Here is a 17275-nt window from a genome sequence, read left to right on the forward strand (position 1 = left end):
ACGTCGTCACAGTGCAGCTCACAATGATATATCGATATGCCAACAAACACCAACTGCGGAGTCATAGATACAACTCGCCCACTATGCATGTCTCTGCCGCCGACCAACGTGTCTGGTGCATTTGCATCTGTGGCTGCATGCGCAGTCGCGCGGTACAACAGTATAAAGTGACGAAGCGAGCACTGGAGCGGCAGTCTTGTGGCTCACTCTGAAGATGGCTGAACGTTATACAGCCGAAATATTAGAAGAAGAAGGAGATTTCTTGCGGCTGCACACCCGAAACTTAATGGAACAACTAAACATATATCTATCAGTAAAATTAAAATAATTAAAATAGAGTACCTCCAGTGATCACAGGTTCCTTTCACTGTCATAACACACCACATATATACTGTCATATTTTGTAAATAAATATGGCGTCGGGAAATTAATAGGCAGAAGCATATTATAACAGAAGAAGCATAATATAACAGAAGAAAAACATTATCACAAAATACATGCATCATAACACCATTATTAGAGATAAATTTTAAAGGATTTTAGAGGTGTTTATTTTGAGATGTTTAATACATGGTTTAGAATACATATTTCAGGTTGGGTGTAAATCCGATTTTGTCAAGGTAATAGGGCTGAAACTTCATACTCGTTTATACAATAAGGTGACGTGCTACAACCTTTAGATATAATAGTTATATTGTCTACATTCGTAAAATTATACACAAATAACAATTTTGTTTGCGATTCATAGACAGAAATAAAAGGCTACATGCAGAGCAAGGGGAAGAGAAAGAAAAAGTTGGAGAGAGACAGGGGGTGGATGGAGTGATTGGATGAGAGCAAACTTTCCAAAGCAGGGTTTTTAGGATTATATCTGCTCCATGTAATAACTGCCTAAACTTGGAGTAATACATTGGTTATGCTTTAAAATACGCAGATGGGTGTACAATTTTTGCCACTAGTTAATGAACATTTTGTTTCAAGCTGTCAGGGAGTAGAAGCTGTTGATATGATGATTTATTAGTAAATTAGGTCAATCCCTTGTACATTGTGGAGACCTCATGGTAACATAACTAAATATTTATGGTAAATATTAACATGTGTGTGTGGGGGGGGGGGGCTGGGGGCGGGCGGGTGGGTGTGTGGGTGTGTGTGTGTGTGTGTGTGTGTGTGTGTGTGTGTGGGTGGGTGTGGGTGTGGGTGTGGGTATGTGTCTGCATCGCATATTCAATAACATAGACAGTTGCTGAAAATAGATATGATACTGTTGTAAATGTTGTCATTTTTGTCATTTAAGATGGATTCAGGTTTTTTGTTTTGCGTTTGCATATTTGGTGTGTTTTGAGGACGTCTACTTTTTTTCCTTTAGGTTGTATGTGTAGGATGCTCATACTTGAGTTGTTAACATGGTGTTTTGTTTCAAGCATGTGGCTGGCTACTGCTGATGTGTGTTATTTTTTAGTTTTTTTAGTGCTGCTATTTGTTCTTTGAATCTAATCTCAAGTGATCTGCCAGTTTGGCTCATGAAGAAGCAGTTACAGTCTAAGTATTCTATTTTGTACACACCTGTGCAGTGAATTGGGTTTCATGTGCTGATGTTGTGGGATAACTTCTGTGCAGTCTTGTTTTCTGTGGTAAAAATATGTTTATGCCTTTTTGTTCGTAGGCACTGGGTGTCTAATATGCAATGTTATCTAGAAAGAGGATTGTATGTATTGTGGTAGGCTTCTGACAAATTTCAAACTGTTGTCTGGTATTCTTTATTCTAATGGCAAGATGTAAAAGAGTTATATTGTCATATGAACCCGCCTTAAATAGCAAAAATGACAATATTTACTATAGTACACTCCCTGCTTTAGCAACTGCCTATGTTGTTAAATTTGCTATTCACACAGATACACACACACACATACAAATACACATGCACACACAAGCACACAGACACATTCATATTATCAATAAATAGTTATGTTACCATGATATCCCTGAAATGTACAAGGGGTTAAACTTATTTACTAATACATCATTGCACCAACAGCTTGTACCCCTGTCAGCTGGAAATTATAAGTACATCATCTAATGGCAGAAACTGTACATCCATCTGCATATTTTAAAGCAATAACTAATCTATTACCACAACCTTTAGACAATTACTACATAAAACAGATATAATCCAAAGAACCCCAGCTTTGGAAAGTTTTCTCTCATCCGATCACTCCTTCCACCTTTTCTCTCTCACTTTCTCTTTCACTTCCTCTCGCTCTGCACCCAGCCTTTTATATCTGTCTGTGAATCTCAAACAGAATTGTTATTTGTATATAGTTTTACCACTGTAGTCAACATACTTACTGTACCAAAAGATTGCAACATATCACATTATTACATAAACGAGTATGAAGTTAAAGCTACATTAACTTGACAAAATCAGATTTATATACAACCTGAAATATTTATTCCAATGTATATATTCAACACCTCAAAACAAACATCTCCCAAATCCTTTAAAATATATTCTGTAATAATGATGTTACAATGATTATTCTCTGTACTCTGTGATAATGTTTCTCTTGTGCAATATGATCCTTGCAACTAATATTTTCCTGATGCCATATTTGTTTAAAAATATGATAGTATACATGTGATACGTTATGGCAGTGAAAGGAACCTGTGACCACTGGAGGACCTCTATTTCACACATTTTATTTTCACCATTAGATATCACATTTAGTTTCTTGTCAAAAGAAACCAAAAAACATGGTCTGAAATATTGTTTTGTTTCTCTCGCTGCACAATGCCACAAGTTACTCCAAAAATTCGTAACACAACACACACACGTCATATTAACAGATGTAAATGTACCTGATGATGCACGTTTAAACCTTGAAAGTGCTTTCTGGAGATAAATAAACAGTGATTGATAACAGTAAACTTGTTGTTTCATTTAATGTCAATAACAGTCACAGTAAAACCTAAATAAAATTGTTGTATTTAAAGTATTCAATTGTTTTACCAAGATATAGCCAGTTACAGTTGCTATACACAGACTAATCCTTTATATGAAAATATTAAGTCGATGATTAATTACTTTGATGCAAGTATTACCCAATAGAAAATATTTATGGTATTCTACAAGTAAACAAAAAAGTTTTAGGAAAATCGTAAATTTGGAAATTTGTGGTAAGATCTTATGGGACCAAACTGCTGAGGTCATCAGTCCCTAAGCTTACACACTATTTAATGTAACTTAAACTAACTTTCGGTAAGGACAACAAACGCACCCATGCCTGATGGACGATTCAAACCTCTGACAGAAGGATCCACGTAAACTGTGGCAAGACGCCCTATTCTGCACAGCTACCCCGTATGGCAAGAAGCTTTAGGAAAAGTGACAGATAAATGTAGTGGAAAAATAATGGAAGGATTGTGTGGTCTGAGACCATAAACAAATGCGTATAAAGTTGGTTGTAAAAGAGAGAATAAATCTATAGGTGTTAAGAAATATGTTATTAAAAACAGAATAAGTTTAGAAGAGTGTATTGATTGTTTATTTAACAGAGTAGAACAATACAGAACGATGAAAATGATTTGAAGTTAAAAACATGAACTCTACACATTTAGGGTAAACAAGAAAGTGTACAGTCCTCATGTTGATAAAAGATATGTATTGAACAATAAAATAAATACATACCATATGGCAAATTACACTTCGCTATTTCTTTGACAGTCATAAAAAAGAGAAAATCTCAGTTTCCTCTTTCTTGCCATATTTCTGTATCACTTTCCTCGTAACTATCAAGTCTTTTTGTATTGTTCTTCTCTATAAATTTGCTTGAATACATCATTAGTGTCAGAATGGTCGTTCTCAAACGTTCTATAATTAAATATGGTCTAAAATAGTCTATGCAAATATTACATTCAACTTGTCTCTCTCTTGATTTATTATTTCTCTCAACAAAAATGTCAAATTTAAATGGGTCCACACATTAGTCATATTTATAAGTTAAAAATTGATAAACATATTAAATTTTAATATAAATAAACGGATACCCTACTGAAGAAGGTAAATAATGCAAGCAACTGTAATTTGTTTAAGAACATTAGTCAGCTAGAAGTAATAAATTCTATTACGTTATGAGTTGTGAATATTTAAAAAGTATGTATGGGAAAAATATTTGTATTGAACTTCATAAATAATTTAAGAGAAATTTAACAAACTGACAATTAAATAAATTACTGGTTGTGATTTTCAGTTTCTTGAACATGGAACTATTAACTTGAGACACAAAGAAATGAAGAAGCTTAAATATAGTGGTAATGAGTATCATAAACTGGAATTTTTACCCTTAATATGGCTTTACATGGAAAGTAAGTGAAAGAACAATTTCATCTACTTGTCAGTTTGCGCTCATAGGTAGGATGAGTGTGGAAATCGAGTTTTTGTGGTTATTTATATATAAAAATGTCGTTTTAGATGCGTATAATTACCTTCTATTTTGTGTAAGAAATGGGACAATTGATTTTTTACTGTTATTTGTAAATAAAATGCCCCTATTTGTAAAACTGCGCCTGTGTCCCCAATACAAATCCACTCAGGTGGGCAGTCACCATAAAATGCCTGTCTTTTTGAAGATCATCTAATCTTTAGGACTACATGTTAGGGTTGTTAATAAAAGAGATGTATCAGAACAGAACCTTGAAAGCTATTCCACTTTGCACCGCTTCAGTATCATTCACCTTCAGTTTTAGTTTATAGGTTTCAAAAGAATCATTATTCACTTCATTAATATCGTAATGCCTCAAGTTATGCAAAAGTATCACATCATCCAAAATTATACTACTGATTTCCAGAGATTAGATATAACATTTCAGTCCATATGTTTTGTTGTGGCTGATCATTTTCCCACCAGATGCCATAAGCTTACCTCACCAAGTTCCCATACTGGTGATGCAGGTCGAACATCTTATGGAGGGTCACCGGCATTTCAAGGAAGTTCAGAATGTTCCCAATGATGGGCAGTGTGGGTGGCCCGGGAGCGTCGATCTGGGGCCTGGTGGCCCACTTCCACCACAGCACAGCCACCAAGCCAGCGCAGCACCACACCACCAACTGCACCAACAGCCACGGCCACCACGCCATTAGTCAACAGGTGATGAGGGCTCCCAATAACCGACCTGCAGTAAGAAGCACAGCTGGTCACATATTCTCATGTTTCTAGGTATTGTACACAGAGAAGTTGAGAAATAATGGTCAGCACCAGATAATTTGTCAACAATACTGGCATTTTAAAAGTACTGTGTTCATGTAAGGGGCAATCAAAAAGTTTCCATTAGAAGGGAAACAGTCCATAATCAGTCTGGCAGTCAGGCAAAAGTGCCATGGTCATTCAGGCAATCATCCAGCCTTTGCACCAGGTTGAGAATATCCATTTGGTAAAACATCGTGTCCTGCTGTGTGAATAAGTCGGTAACTGCCAAGTGTACAGCCTCTCTCGAAAACAATCGGCGAACCTTTAAGGCCTTTACTAAACGACCAAAGGCGTGGCAGTCACACTGTGTGAGTTCAGGACTGCAGGGCGGGTGCTCGTCTGCCTCGCCCTTGAGTTGACTGGATGGGGCTGGCGTCCCAGGCCGACTGTCGAACAGTGATCAGCGCAGCAGGTGTCACACCATTCCACAGCGGTGGTTTCTGACAGATATGCTGTCCCATACACATTCTTCATCCTCTAATGGACGTCTACCACTGTTTGCCTTTGGCAACCAAGAAAAGAATAACAGCACTCTGGCCCTGTTTGGATGCTCCTGGTAACGTCACCATAGCTCTCGTTTCTGCATTTACTGCAAATTCACCTGAAAAAGACGTGAATACTGTGCTAATCTCTTGCCTAAGTATCGGTGCTTATATACCCTCATGGACATCGCGCTACGTCGCATATGTGCTGCAAAAACGCAACCAAACGGAATCATTTTAATTCAACCAAACGGAATCATTTTAATTTCACCTTATAAATAGTGCATGGAATGAAAAATATTTTTGCAAATAAAAAGTCACTTAAGTCTCGAGGGGAGGTACACATAATATTTTATTATAGGAGGGCATGAATAATGATTTACATATTTTAAATCATCTCTGTATACTACAGCATCATCCGCGAAAAGCCGCATGGAACTTCCAACACTATCTACTTGGTCATTTATATATATTGTGAAAAGCAATGGCCCCATAACACACCCCTGTGGCACGCCAGAGGTTACTTTAATGTCTGTAGACGTCTCTCCATTGAGAACAAAATTCTGTGTTCTGTTTGCTAAAAACTCTTCAATCCAGCCACACAGCTAGTCTGATATTCCGTAGGCTCTTACTTTGTTTATCAGGCAACAGTGCGGAACTGTATCGAACGCCTTCTGGAAGGAAAATCGCATCTACCTGGGAGCCTGTATCTAATATTTTCGGAGTCTCATGAACAAAAAAAGCGAGTTGGGTCTCACATGATTGCTGTTTCCGGAATCCATGTTGATTTCTACAGAGTAGATTCTAGGTTTCCAGAAATGACATGATACACGAGCAAAAAATATGTTCTCAAATTCTACAACAAATCGATGTCAGAGATATAGGCCTACAGTTTTGCGCATCTGCTCGATGACCCTTCTTGAAAACTAGAACTACCCGTGCTCTTTCCCAATCATTTGGAACCTTCCGTTTCTCTAGAGACTTGCGGTACACGGCTGTTAGAAGGGGGGGCAAGTTCTTTTGCGTACTCTGTGTAGAATCGAATTGGTCCAGTGGACTTTCCTCTGTTGAATTATTTCAGTTGCTTTTATATTCTTTGGACACTTATTTCGATGTCAGCCAATTTTTCGTTCGCGCGAGGATTTAGAGAAGGAACTGCATTGCGGTCTTCCTCTGTGAAACAGCTTTGTAAAAAGGTGTTTAGTATTTCAGCTTTACGCGTGTCATCCTCTGTTTCAATGGCATTATCATCCCAGAGTGTCTGGATATGCTTACATAAGACCAGACGTTCCTAGGATTTTCTGTCAAGTCGGAACGTACTGAGACGATAACTCATTTTTATATACAGAGGATGACGTCACAGCCACTAAAACTAGTTTTGGAGCTAACAGGCTTTTTTACATCTCTCGATGAAAGTGAATTTCGAATAACTGTAATGATTTTTATCATTGTCAATACCGGTGTCGCTAGAAGGACTTTCATCAATTGATATTCGATAACCTTTATGCTCCATTATTCATTTTTGGCGAAACATAACAGATGGAGAAGAACTGGGATGGTTAGCGCCACTAACCACACAGAAATCCGCCTTTGAAGTAAAGAAAATTCTCTTTGAATAAAAAGTAATATTAATGGAGACTTATGGAAGGTCAGCATGTACATAGACATTTAATCCCGAAATAGCGGTATATAGAAGAACTACAGAGAGAAATGCGCTACATTACCACGAACGACACCAACAATGCATGAAATATCAACCTGTGCCATAAATTCAGTGCAAAACTACTGCACTCCGATTCTCGAGCCATCTAGGTAAACTTTCTACAGTGACTACCGCTCTTTCAAAGCGTCTACATATATGGTTGCTGAAATGAGGCGTGCTGTCTAACAATGAGGAGCCAAAACGCTGTGGCCACACGCTCCGTAGCGTACAGGTCCATTTTCGGAAAGCAGTGCAGCGGCGAACTCGCGTGGCATGGCCGTGACTGCCAAGTCCCCGGTAGGTTTCTAGATGTCTGCGGCGCCAGACACGCCTACCAACATGTCAAGCAGTGCCCCGTAAATTATGCCTGACGACTTTTGGGGGGGCTGCAAAAGGGTTCCATGCGGATGGGATCTGACGAATCTCGAAGCAAAGACACCAAAGTGAGTTCACTATCATGCTCCTCGAACCAGTGCAACGACATTCTGGCTTTGTGACAGGGACAATTTTAAGGCTTTCCCCTTGTCTTTTTTTTTTTTCATCTTTAGGGTTTCGTGCCTCAAATGGTACAAAAAGAATCCTCATAGGATCTCTTTGGTGTTCGTCTGTCTGTCTGTGTATCTGCCTTTCTAGGTCTCTCTTGAAAACCCGGTTTCTCGGGAACGGATAGGTGTGTCAAATTCAGATTCATGTTACAAATTGCGGTCAATAGTCAATAGCTCCAGTGTAAAAAAGCTGAAGTTCCTAAGTCAGTTCAGTCAAATGGAACGGCCGTTAATGTCGCACATTTTGATAGTTGGAAACTCACTCATGAAAACATATCCTGCTGATCTACAATGTCGAAAGTTGGTAAGATGTCAGTATTCGCAGTACAAGTACAGAAAAAAAACCGAAAATTATTGTTTTGTAATTAAATCACATGAAAAATATTCTTTTGTTATTTGTTGTTGTTCTTGTTGTTGTGGTCTTCAGTCCTGAGACTGGTTTGATGCAGCTCTCCATGCTAATCTATCCTGTGCAAGCTCCTTCATCTCCCAGTACCTACTGCAACTTACATCCTTCTGAATCTGCTTAGTGTATTCATCTCTTAGACTCCCTCTACGATTTTTACCCTCCACACTGCCCTCCAATGCTAAATTTGTGATCCCTTGATACCTCAGGACATGTCCTACCAACCGATCCCTTCTTCTAGTCAAGTTGTGCCACAAACTTCTCTTCTCCCCAATTCTATTCAATACCTCCTCATTAGTTACGTGATCTACCCATCTAATCTTCAGCATTCTTCTGTAGCACCCCATTTCAAAAGCTTCTGTTCTCTACTTGTCCAAACTATTTATCCTCCATGTTTCACTTCCATACATGGCTACACTCCATACAAATACTTTCAGAAACGACTTCCTGACACTTAAATCTATACTCGATGTTAACAAATTTCTCTTCTTCAGAAACGCTTTCCTTGCCATTGCCAGTCTACATTTTATATCCTCTCTACTTCGACCATCATGAGTTATTTTGCTCCCCAAATAGCAAAACTCCTTTACTACTTTAAGTGTCTCATTTCCTAATCTAATTCCCTCAGCATCACCTGACTTAATTCGGCTACATTCCATTAGCCTCGTTTCGCTTTTGTTGATGTTCATCTTATATCCTCCTTTCAAGACACTGTCCATTCCCTTCAACTGCTCTTCCAAGTCCTTTGCTGTCTTTGACAGAATTACAATGTCATCGGCGAACCTCAAATTTTTTATTTCTTCTCCCTGGATTTTAATACCTACTCCAAATTTTTCTTTTGTTTCCTTTACTGCTTGCTCAATATACAGATTGAATAACATCGGGGACAGGCTACAACCCTGTCTCACTCCCTTCCCAACCACTGCTACCCTTTCATGCCCATCGACTCTTATAACAGCCATCTGGTTTCCGTACAAATTGTAAATAGTCTTTCGCTCGCTGTGACTTACTAAACTGATAGTTCGGTAATTTTCACAGCAGTCAACACCTGCTTTCTTTGGGATTGGAATTATTATATTCTTCTTGAAGTCTGAGGATATTTCGCCTGGCTCGTACATCTTGCTCACCAGATGGTATAGAGTTTCGTCAGGACTGGCTCCACCAAGGCCGTCAGTAGTTTAATGGAATATTGTCTACTTCCGGGGCCTTTTTTCGACTCAGGTCTTTCAGTGCTCTGTCAAACTCTTCACGCAGTATCGTATCTCCCATTTAATCTTCATCTACATCCACTTCCATTTCCATAATATTGTCCTCAAGTACATCGCCCTCGTATAGACCCTCTATATACTCCTTCCACCTTTCTGCTTTCCCCTCTTTGCTTAGAACTGGGTTTCCATCTGAGCTTTGATATTCATACAAGTGGCTCTCTTTTCTGCAAAGATCTCTTTAATTTTCCTGTAGGCTGTATCTATCTTACCCCTAGTGAGATAAGCCGCTACATCCCTACATTTGTCCTCTAGCCATCCCTGCTTAGCAATTTTGCACTTCCTGTCGATCTTATTTTTGAGACGTTTGTATTCCTTTTTGCCTGCTTCATTCACTGCATTTTTATATTTTCTCCTTTAATCAATTAAATTCAATATTTCTTCTGTTACCCAAGGATTTCTACCAGCCCTCGTCTTTTTACCTACTTGATCCTCTGCTGCCTTCACTACTTCATCCCTCAGAGCTACCCATTCGTCTTCTACTGTATTTCTTTCCTCCATTCCTGTCAATTGTTCCCTTACGCTCTCCTTGAAACTCTGTACAGCCTTTGGTTCTTTCAGTTTATCCAGGTCCCATCTCCTTAAATTCCCACCTTTTTGCAGTTTCTTCAGTTTTAATCTACAGTTCATAACCAATAGATTGTGGTCAGAGTCCACATCTGCCCCCGGAAATGTCCTACAATTTAAAACCTGGTTCCTAAATCTCTGTCTTAGCATTATATAATCTATCTGATACCTTTTAGTATCTCCAGGATTCTTCCATGTATACAACCTTCTTTTATGATTCTTGAACCAAGTGTTAGCTATGATTAAGTTATGCTCTGTGCAAAATTCTACCAGGCGGCTTCGTCTTTCATTTCTTAGCCCCAATCCATATTCACCTACTATGTTTCCTTCTCTCCCTTTTCCTACAGTCCAATTCTAGTCACCCATGACTATTAAATTTTCGTCTCCCTTCACTACCTGAATAATTTCTTTTGTCTCATCATACATTTTTTCAATTTCTTCGTCATCTACAGAGCTAGTTAGTATATAAACTTGTACTACTGTAGTAGGCATGGGCTTCGTGTCTATCTTGGCCACTATAATACGTTCACTATGCTGTTTGTAGTAGCTTACTCGCACTCCTATTTTTTCGTGCATTATTAAACCTGCATTACCCCTATTTGATTTTGTATTTATAACACTGTATTCACCTGACCAGAAGTCTTGTTCCTCCTGCCACCGAACTTCATTAATTCCCACTATATCTAACTTTAACCTATCCATTTCCCTTTTTAAATCTTCTAACCTAGCTGCCCGATTAAGGGATCTGACATTCCACGCTCCGATCCGTAGAATGCCAGTTTCCTTTCTCCTGATAACGACATTCTCTTGAGTAGTCCCCTCCCGGAGATCCGAATGGGGGACTATTTTACCTCCGGAATATTTTACCCAAGAGGACGCCATCGTCATTTGACCATACAGTAAAGCTGCATGCCCTTGAGAAAAGTAATGGCTGTAGTTTCCCCTTGCTTTCAGCCGTTATTTGTTATCCCGCCGAAAATCTTGAAATTAAAAGGATCAATACTTCTGTATTCATCCTGACTGGGTGGCAGTGCTAAAAGTCAAACGGCAGACAAAGTTCAAATGGCTCTGAGCACTATGGGACTTAACTTCTGAGGTCATCAGTCCCCTAGAACGTAGAACTATTTAAACCTAACTAACCTAAGGACATCACTCACATCCATGCCCGATGCAGGATTCGAACATGTGACCGTAGCGGTGCGCGGTTCCAGACTGTAGCGCCTAGAACCGCTCGGCCACCGCGGCCGGCGTCAGACAAGGTATGACTTCATTGCTCATAAGGCGCGTTTCGGAATTTATCCATTGTCAGAGATCAAGGAGCGATTACTACACATAAATATGGCGTTTCAAGACTCTCTGCAAATGTGTCATATACAACTTAAAATGCCTTATCTATGCGCAGTACTCGCTCCTGGATATCTGATGATAGATAAATTCCGAAACGCGTCGCATGAGCAATGAAGTAATTTCATGACTGACTTCTGGCTTTTACCATTGCCACCCATTTAGCCTGAATGGAGAACTACTGATTATTATAATAATGGTTGACTGCCTCCTGCATGACATTATGCCATATTCATACTTTTGAAATTAAAACATTCTTGGAAATCTTGGAATGCCTGTGACCGATATCGTGCCAGTATATGTGTTGAAAACAGGCAAAACTGGTAGAGTTCCTCGACTCCTGGAATGGATGGACTGTCTGGATACATAAGTAAGTGTGTGCAGCGCTCTCAAGGCTGAGTCCTACACGCATCTGGCCAACTTTCTTTTGAACTAAACTGACTTCAGTGAAAACGTCCTCAAAATACACCAATTTTTATGGAAAACTTTTATCCGAGGATTAATATTAACGTGATGTGGCTTCGATCTGATATTCAGAATCAGAAAGCGCTTTCATAGCGCGACGAAGAATCGATGTAGGGCCAGACGCATTTTAAATGCGTGCAACATGATAGTCACGTCTGATTTCCTGGGAAAATCTGTAAGAGTATCACTATTTTGCCTTACTGCAAGAACACGTGTTATCATGACGTAAAACCTCACTTCGTAAGCCCTAACACCTGTTCATGAACGAATCCTAAATAAAGTACGCTCTCGAAACATATTTAGTATCAGCTTGAAGCCTCGAAGTTGTCGCCAACACTGACTTAAGCCTGTATTAGCCGTAATAGTGCAGTCAACGAAGGAAATTTGGCCAACAAATAGTGCTGGCTCTAAGTTTTGCACAGTGATAAGAGGGAGTGTCGTGAACAACATACCAAAAAACGTGACCGGTGCTGAGTGGGGTTTACGAGCGGATGGGGGATAGGCGTGTAGGCTTTTAAGGTCACATTGTTGTGTTTTTCTCGAAGAACCCGAAAACTGCGGCTCCTAGAGAAAATGTTTCCCAGTACGAAATTACTCTGCATTACATTTCCTACAAAAAATGTCCTATTCATTTTTTATCTGTGGCTAATAGCTTCTGCGTTGCAGGGGATGGAAAAATTGCATATTAGTGTAAACATTGTAGGATTCGCGTGTGTCTTTAAACAAAGTGGGTTAAGAACAAATATCAAATGTATGTACAACATTTAGGTGCAGTATAACCATATTAAGAGATAAATTGTGTTCCAGAGGTGCCATCAGGTAAAGAGCGGCATGTGTGGGGTAGAGGCGCGAGGTATGGTAGGTCACCACACTGTGTTTATACACTCCCTCCTACAAAAGCAAACTGAAAATAAAGCACGTGATTCCCCGTTCTGCTAACCGCACTAAGTCACAAGAAATTGTTATGGTAGGAGTCGGCAACTGTTATCTTCCGAGGAGCCAAACATACTTGTTAATGATAAATAGGTGGAAGAGATCTGTCGCCATAGAAATCTGGGCAGACAAGAAAAAGATTAGGTGATATGAGAACACTATCAATAAATACACATGGTGAGTCACAAACGACTATACAACTTTGAAATGATACAGAAGTGTACTGAGAATGTTGTCTCTAGACAAGACAGCTTAGACACAATGGGAGGAAGCTGAAAGGCACGCGCTTAAGCTCACGCAGGCTGGCGTGATGTCTGAAACAGGATACGTAATGAATGCTATAAAGAAAAGTACGTAGCTTCTGGAATAGTTAACTTTAATCCACATTTGTAGAGCATCGCTCTTGATGATACATTAATAGAATCTCAATATCAATTGAATACGGCGCCTTGCTAGGTCGTAGCAAATAAAGCTGAGGGCTATGCTAACTATCGTCTCGGCAAATGAGAGCGTATTGGTCAGTGAACTGTAGCTAGCTACGTCGACTGTACAACTGGGGCGAGTGCTAGTACGTCTCTCTAGACCTGCCGTGTGGTGGCGCTCGGTCTGCTATCACTGACAGTGGCGTCACGCGGGTCCGGCGTATACTAATGGACCGCGGCCGATTTAAAGGCTACCACCTAGCAAGTGTGGTGTCTGGCGGTGACACCACAGACAAAACTTGCAGCAACGGTAGAGGAACCATTTTGTAGTAAGGAATCCCAAGTTTGATACACGTAGTGCATCAGTACCCCATTCCGCCACCATGAGCGCCAGTATAGTGCACAAATAAACTGTCTACTTTCATAGGTGCAGAGCGTGCTCGGTGGCTGTTTTTGTTTCATGAAACGAACTCTGCAACAACTCTTCGACGTAAATATCGCATCAAATACACTAAAGAACCTCTGAACAGACCTACAGCTCACTTGAAACTTACGTATCGATTTTCTGCAACGAGTGTGGGAAAAGTGGAACGTTTGCCACATCAAAAATGGTACTCACACCGAACCAATTGACAATTGACATCAGTTTTTCTGGAAGTTGAGCATGTTTGTTAAGAAATGACACATCTACTGATTCCGTAAGTTATCTCAATAAATGTCTATATCATTCCAAAGCTGTAAAGCCATTTTTGACTCACCCTGTACTTTACTCGACCTGTTGCTGAAGAACTGCTACACTGTTAACAACTTGTGGCGGCTGTGGCTAGCTATAAGCAGAAGCCTGATATGGACGTGTGTCTAAGTACAACGAACGTTTGCCAGGAGAGCTAGCTGTCAACAGTTCGGCGTAACGTTTGGCGCCGTCTAGCAACACGAAACTTATCTGGAGGCACAAGAAGTTGCCAAGGTGGCCATCACCTTTAACACCGTCTTGGCGGCCTGGAGGCTCTTCATTGGTCGGGTCATCCTAAAGTGCGCGTCATTTATGTTGGCGGCCGCGTTTAGGTTCGTTCTGCGCATCTGACGTCACAAAACACAGTCAGCCAATGAACAGAGAACGACGTTGCCAGATCTCGACTGCAGAGCAGAGCAGGGACGAGTGTCTTCAGTTTTAGAAACGTTCAGCCATAAAGTAATAGAACAAAAGCAATGCTTGATAGCAGACTTTCTTTTATAGAAAGTTTGGAAAAAGCATTCTTTATACCAATGGGTTCATATTCTATTAATTAATTAAACCAAACAAGCAATAAGACTCCTAATTCAGGTGATAGCAAGGAAAGGTGTTTGTATCACTCTCACGAACCTCGTTTTCGCAATAAAGAACAGCGGTAATTGTTTATTTCCTATTGTACTTCGACGAAGTGTGCGTAATTCGTAGTCATATCAACAGTGTGTGTCAATATTTTGCGTGAGCTGTTAGATTTCTCATAGGGTAACAGTGTAGGATGAGCTGCGTTAGCGTAACTGTTTAGGTGTTGGGATAGTAAGCGAAAGATGAGGAGTTCAAACCTTGTGCGGCGCTTAACATTTTCTTTATTTAAAAACAATATCGAAGTGTCTTACCTCACGAATTTTATTCGTTTGAATGCAATTTTTTGAAGTTTCTAGTGCTTTGTCTCTTCATTAACCCATTCGCTGCTGCAGACACGTGCTCCCCGCATTCCGCGCTGTGCGCGATTTTGTCATCACTGCACTGCTCGCCTGTGCAGACACATGGTGTTCCCACTGCTTTGTCACACTTATCATTCGATTTCACAAAAACTATTTGGCCCAAAAATTAGATTCTTACACATCTTCTTGACTGATACCTTCCCCCAATAAATGACTTAATTTTTTTTTCGATGTTCAACCCAGTTATTGTGCAGCATTAAATGTAGTAAACCACTGCACGAAATTTTGAAGAGTTTGCAGAGGTAAAAGTCCATACTGTACACTTCCCGTATGGTCGATATTAGTTGCCACAATGTTGAGAATGAAATGTGGACAAGATACCTAAATTTCATATAACATTTACTGTATAACAATATCTTATTTAATTTAAGTACGACATAGGTGTCGTATGTAATATTGAGAAATATTCCGTCTTTCGCGACTGTAATAAAAGTTTTATTTACACCGGGCGCATTTGGCTTTATTTTAAAGCACTTCAATTAATGAAAGGTATGGCACATACACAATGGTACTCATGTTCTCTTTTTTGTTTTTGTTCCACAGTCGGAGTTTTACCAATGGTATTGAAATATATTCCTCTTGTGCAACTGGAATAAGTGACTTATTTAGACCAGACGCATTTTAGAAGCATCTTCAGTGGACAGTATTTTGTCTCCTCCATTGCCAAGTCACCTTTCGTAGTTTTGTGCTGTGGTGCGGTAACACAATTTTCAATGCTTGTGTCGGCTGATCAGTGTTTTAGCAAATAAGTGCTGTTTGTGTGTGCCACACACAAAAATTATATTTGACATAGCTCAGAGCACTTAACTGATAGACGGTATACTCAAGTCCTAATGTTTTTGTAAGTCCACAGTTTCGTTTAATGTATTTTGTCTAATTCCTTTTGATTGATTGAAGTGCTTTAAACTAAAGCCAAACGTGCCCGGTGTAAATAAAACTTTTGTTACAGTCGCGAAAAACGGAATATTTCTCAATATTACATACGACACATATGTGGTACTTAAACTAAATGAGATATTGTTATACAGTAAATTTATATGAAATTTAGGTATCTTGTCCACATTTCATTCTAAACGTTGTCGCAGCTAAAATCGTCCATACGGAGAGTATACTCTATGGACTTTTACCTCTGCAAACTCTTAAAAATTTCGTGCAATGGTTTACTATATTTAATGCTGCATAATAACTGCGATGAAATCGAAACAAAATTAAGTCATTTATGGGGGGAAGGTATCAGTCAAGAAGATGTGTAAGAATCTAATTTTTGGGCCTAATAGTTTTTGTGGAATCGAATGATAAGTGTGTCAAAGCAGTCGGAACACCATGTGTCAGCACAGGCGAGCAGTGCTGTGCTGTGATGACAAAATCGCGCACAGCGCGGAATGCGGGGAGCACTTCTTAGTAGCAGCGAAAGGGTTAATGCGGCCGTGGTGGCTTCACTTCATGAACTGCGCGCTCCCCCCTACACGTAAGCTTGCGAACTATGCTATACTATGGCGCTGCTTCTATTGGCGCATGCGTCGTGAGCAACTGGCAACGCAGCAATCTCCCGCGTCTGGGCGCGAGGCGCCATGATAAAGGAATTGAACTATAGTCGTGGCGACATTCAGAGCGCCAGCTCCGGACCATCCATAAGTTACACTGCTACAGAAATAAAGACAGGATGTCTCACGAAGCTATGCCGACCATCCACATCGCACTTCATGAAGAATTTACATCTACATCTGTGGTGTCACCGCCAGACACAACACTTGCTAGGTGGTAACTTAAATCGGCCGCAGTCCATTTAGTACATGTCGGACCCGCGTGTCGCCACTGTGTGATCGCAGACCTAGCGCCACCACAAGGCAGGTCTCGATATACGAGAGAGCACTCGCCCCAGTTGTACGGACGACCTAGCTAGCGACTAGATATACGAAGCCTTTCTCTCTGATTAGCCGAGAGACAGAATAGCCTTCAGCTAAGTTAATGGCTACGAACTAGCAAGGCGCCATTAGCCTTACAGTGATTGTAATTAAAGTCTCCTGTGTATAGTCAAGAGCGATGTACCACAATGATTGATTAAAGATAAGTATTAATCCAGCTACGTACTTTTCTTCATAGCATTAATTACGTAGCCTGTTCCAGTACTTCACGCCCGTCTGCGTTAGTCTAGCGTGCATTTTCAGCC

The 17275-nt window shown here is 40.0% G+C and overlaps 1 protein-coding gene across 3 annotated transcripts in view; it reads right to left on the reverse strand.

Annotated features, from left to right (window-relative positions):
* LOC124717270 (cytochrome P450 4C1-like) overlaps window positions 1-17275 on the reverse strand; it is a 207587-nt gene that overhangs the window by 170898 nt on the left and 19414 nt on the right. For all 3 annotated transcript variants that reach the window (XM_047244083.1, XM_047244082.1, XM_047244081.1), the window contains exon 2: window positions 4920-5169. In XM_047244083.1, the coding sequence (XP_047100039.1) occupies window positions 4920-5134 (215 nt within the window). In that variant the 5' untranslated portion in view covers window positions 5135-5169. The remainder of the gene's footprint in view (window positions 1-4919; window positions 5170-17275) is intronic.

Source organism: Schistocerca piceifrons, chromosome 9 (genome assembly GCF_021461385.2).
Source record: "Schistocerca piceifrons isolate TAMUIC-IGC-003096 chromosome 9, iqSchPice1.1, whole genome shotgun sequence".
In the NCBI taxonomy this organism is placed as follows: Eukaryota; Metazoa; Arthropoda; class Insecta; order Orthoptera; family Acrididae; genus Schistocerca; species Schistocerca piceifrons.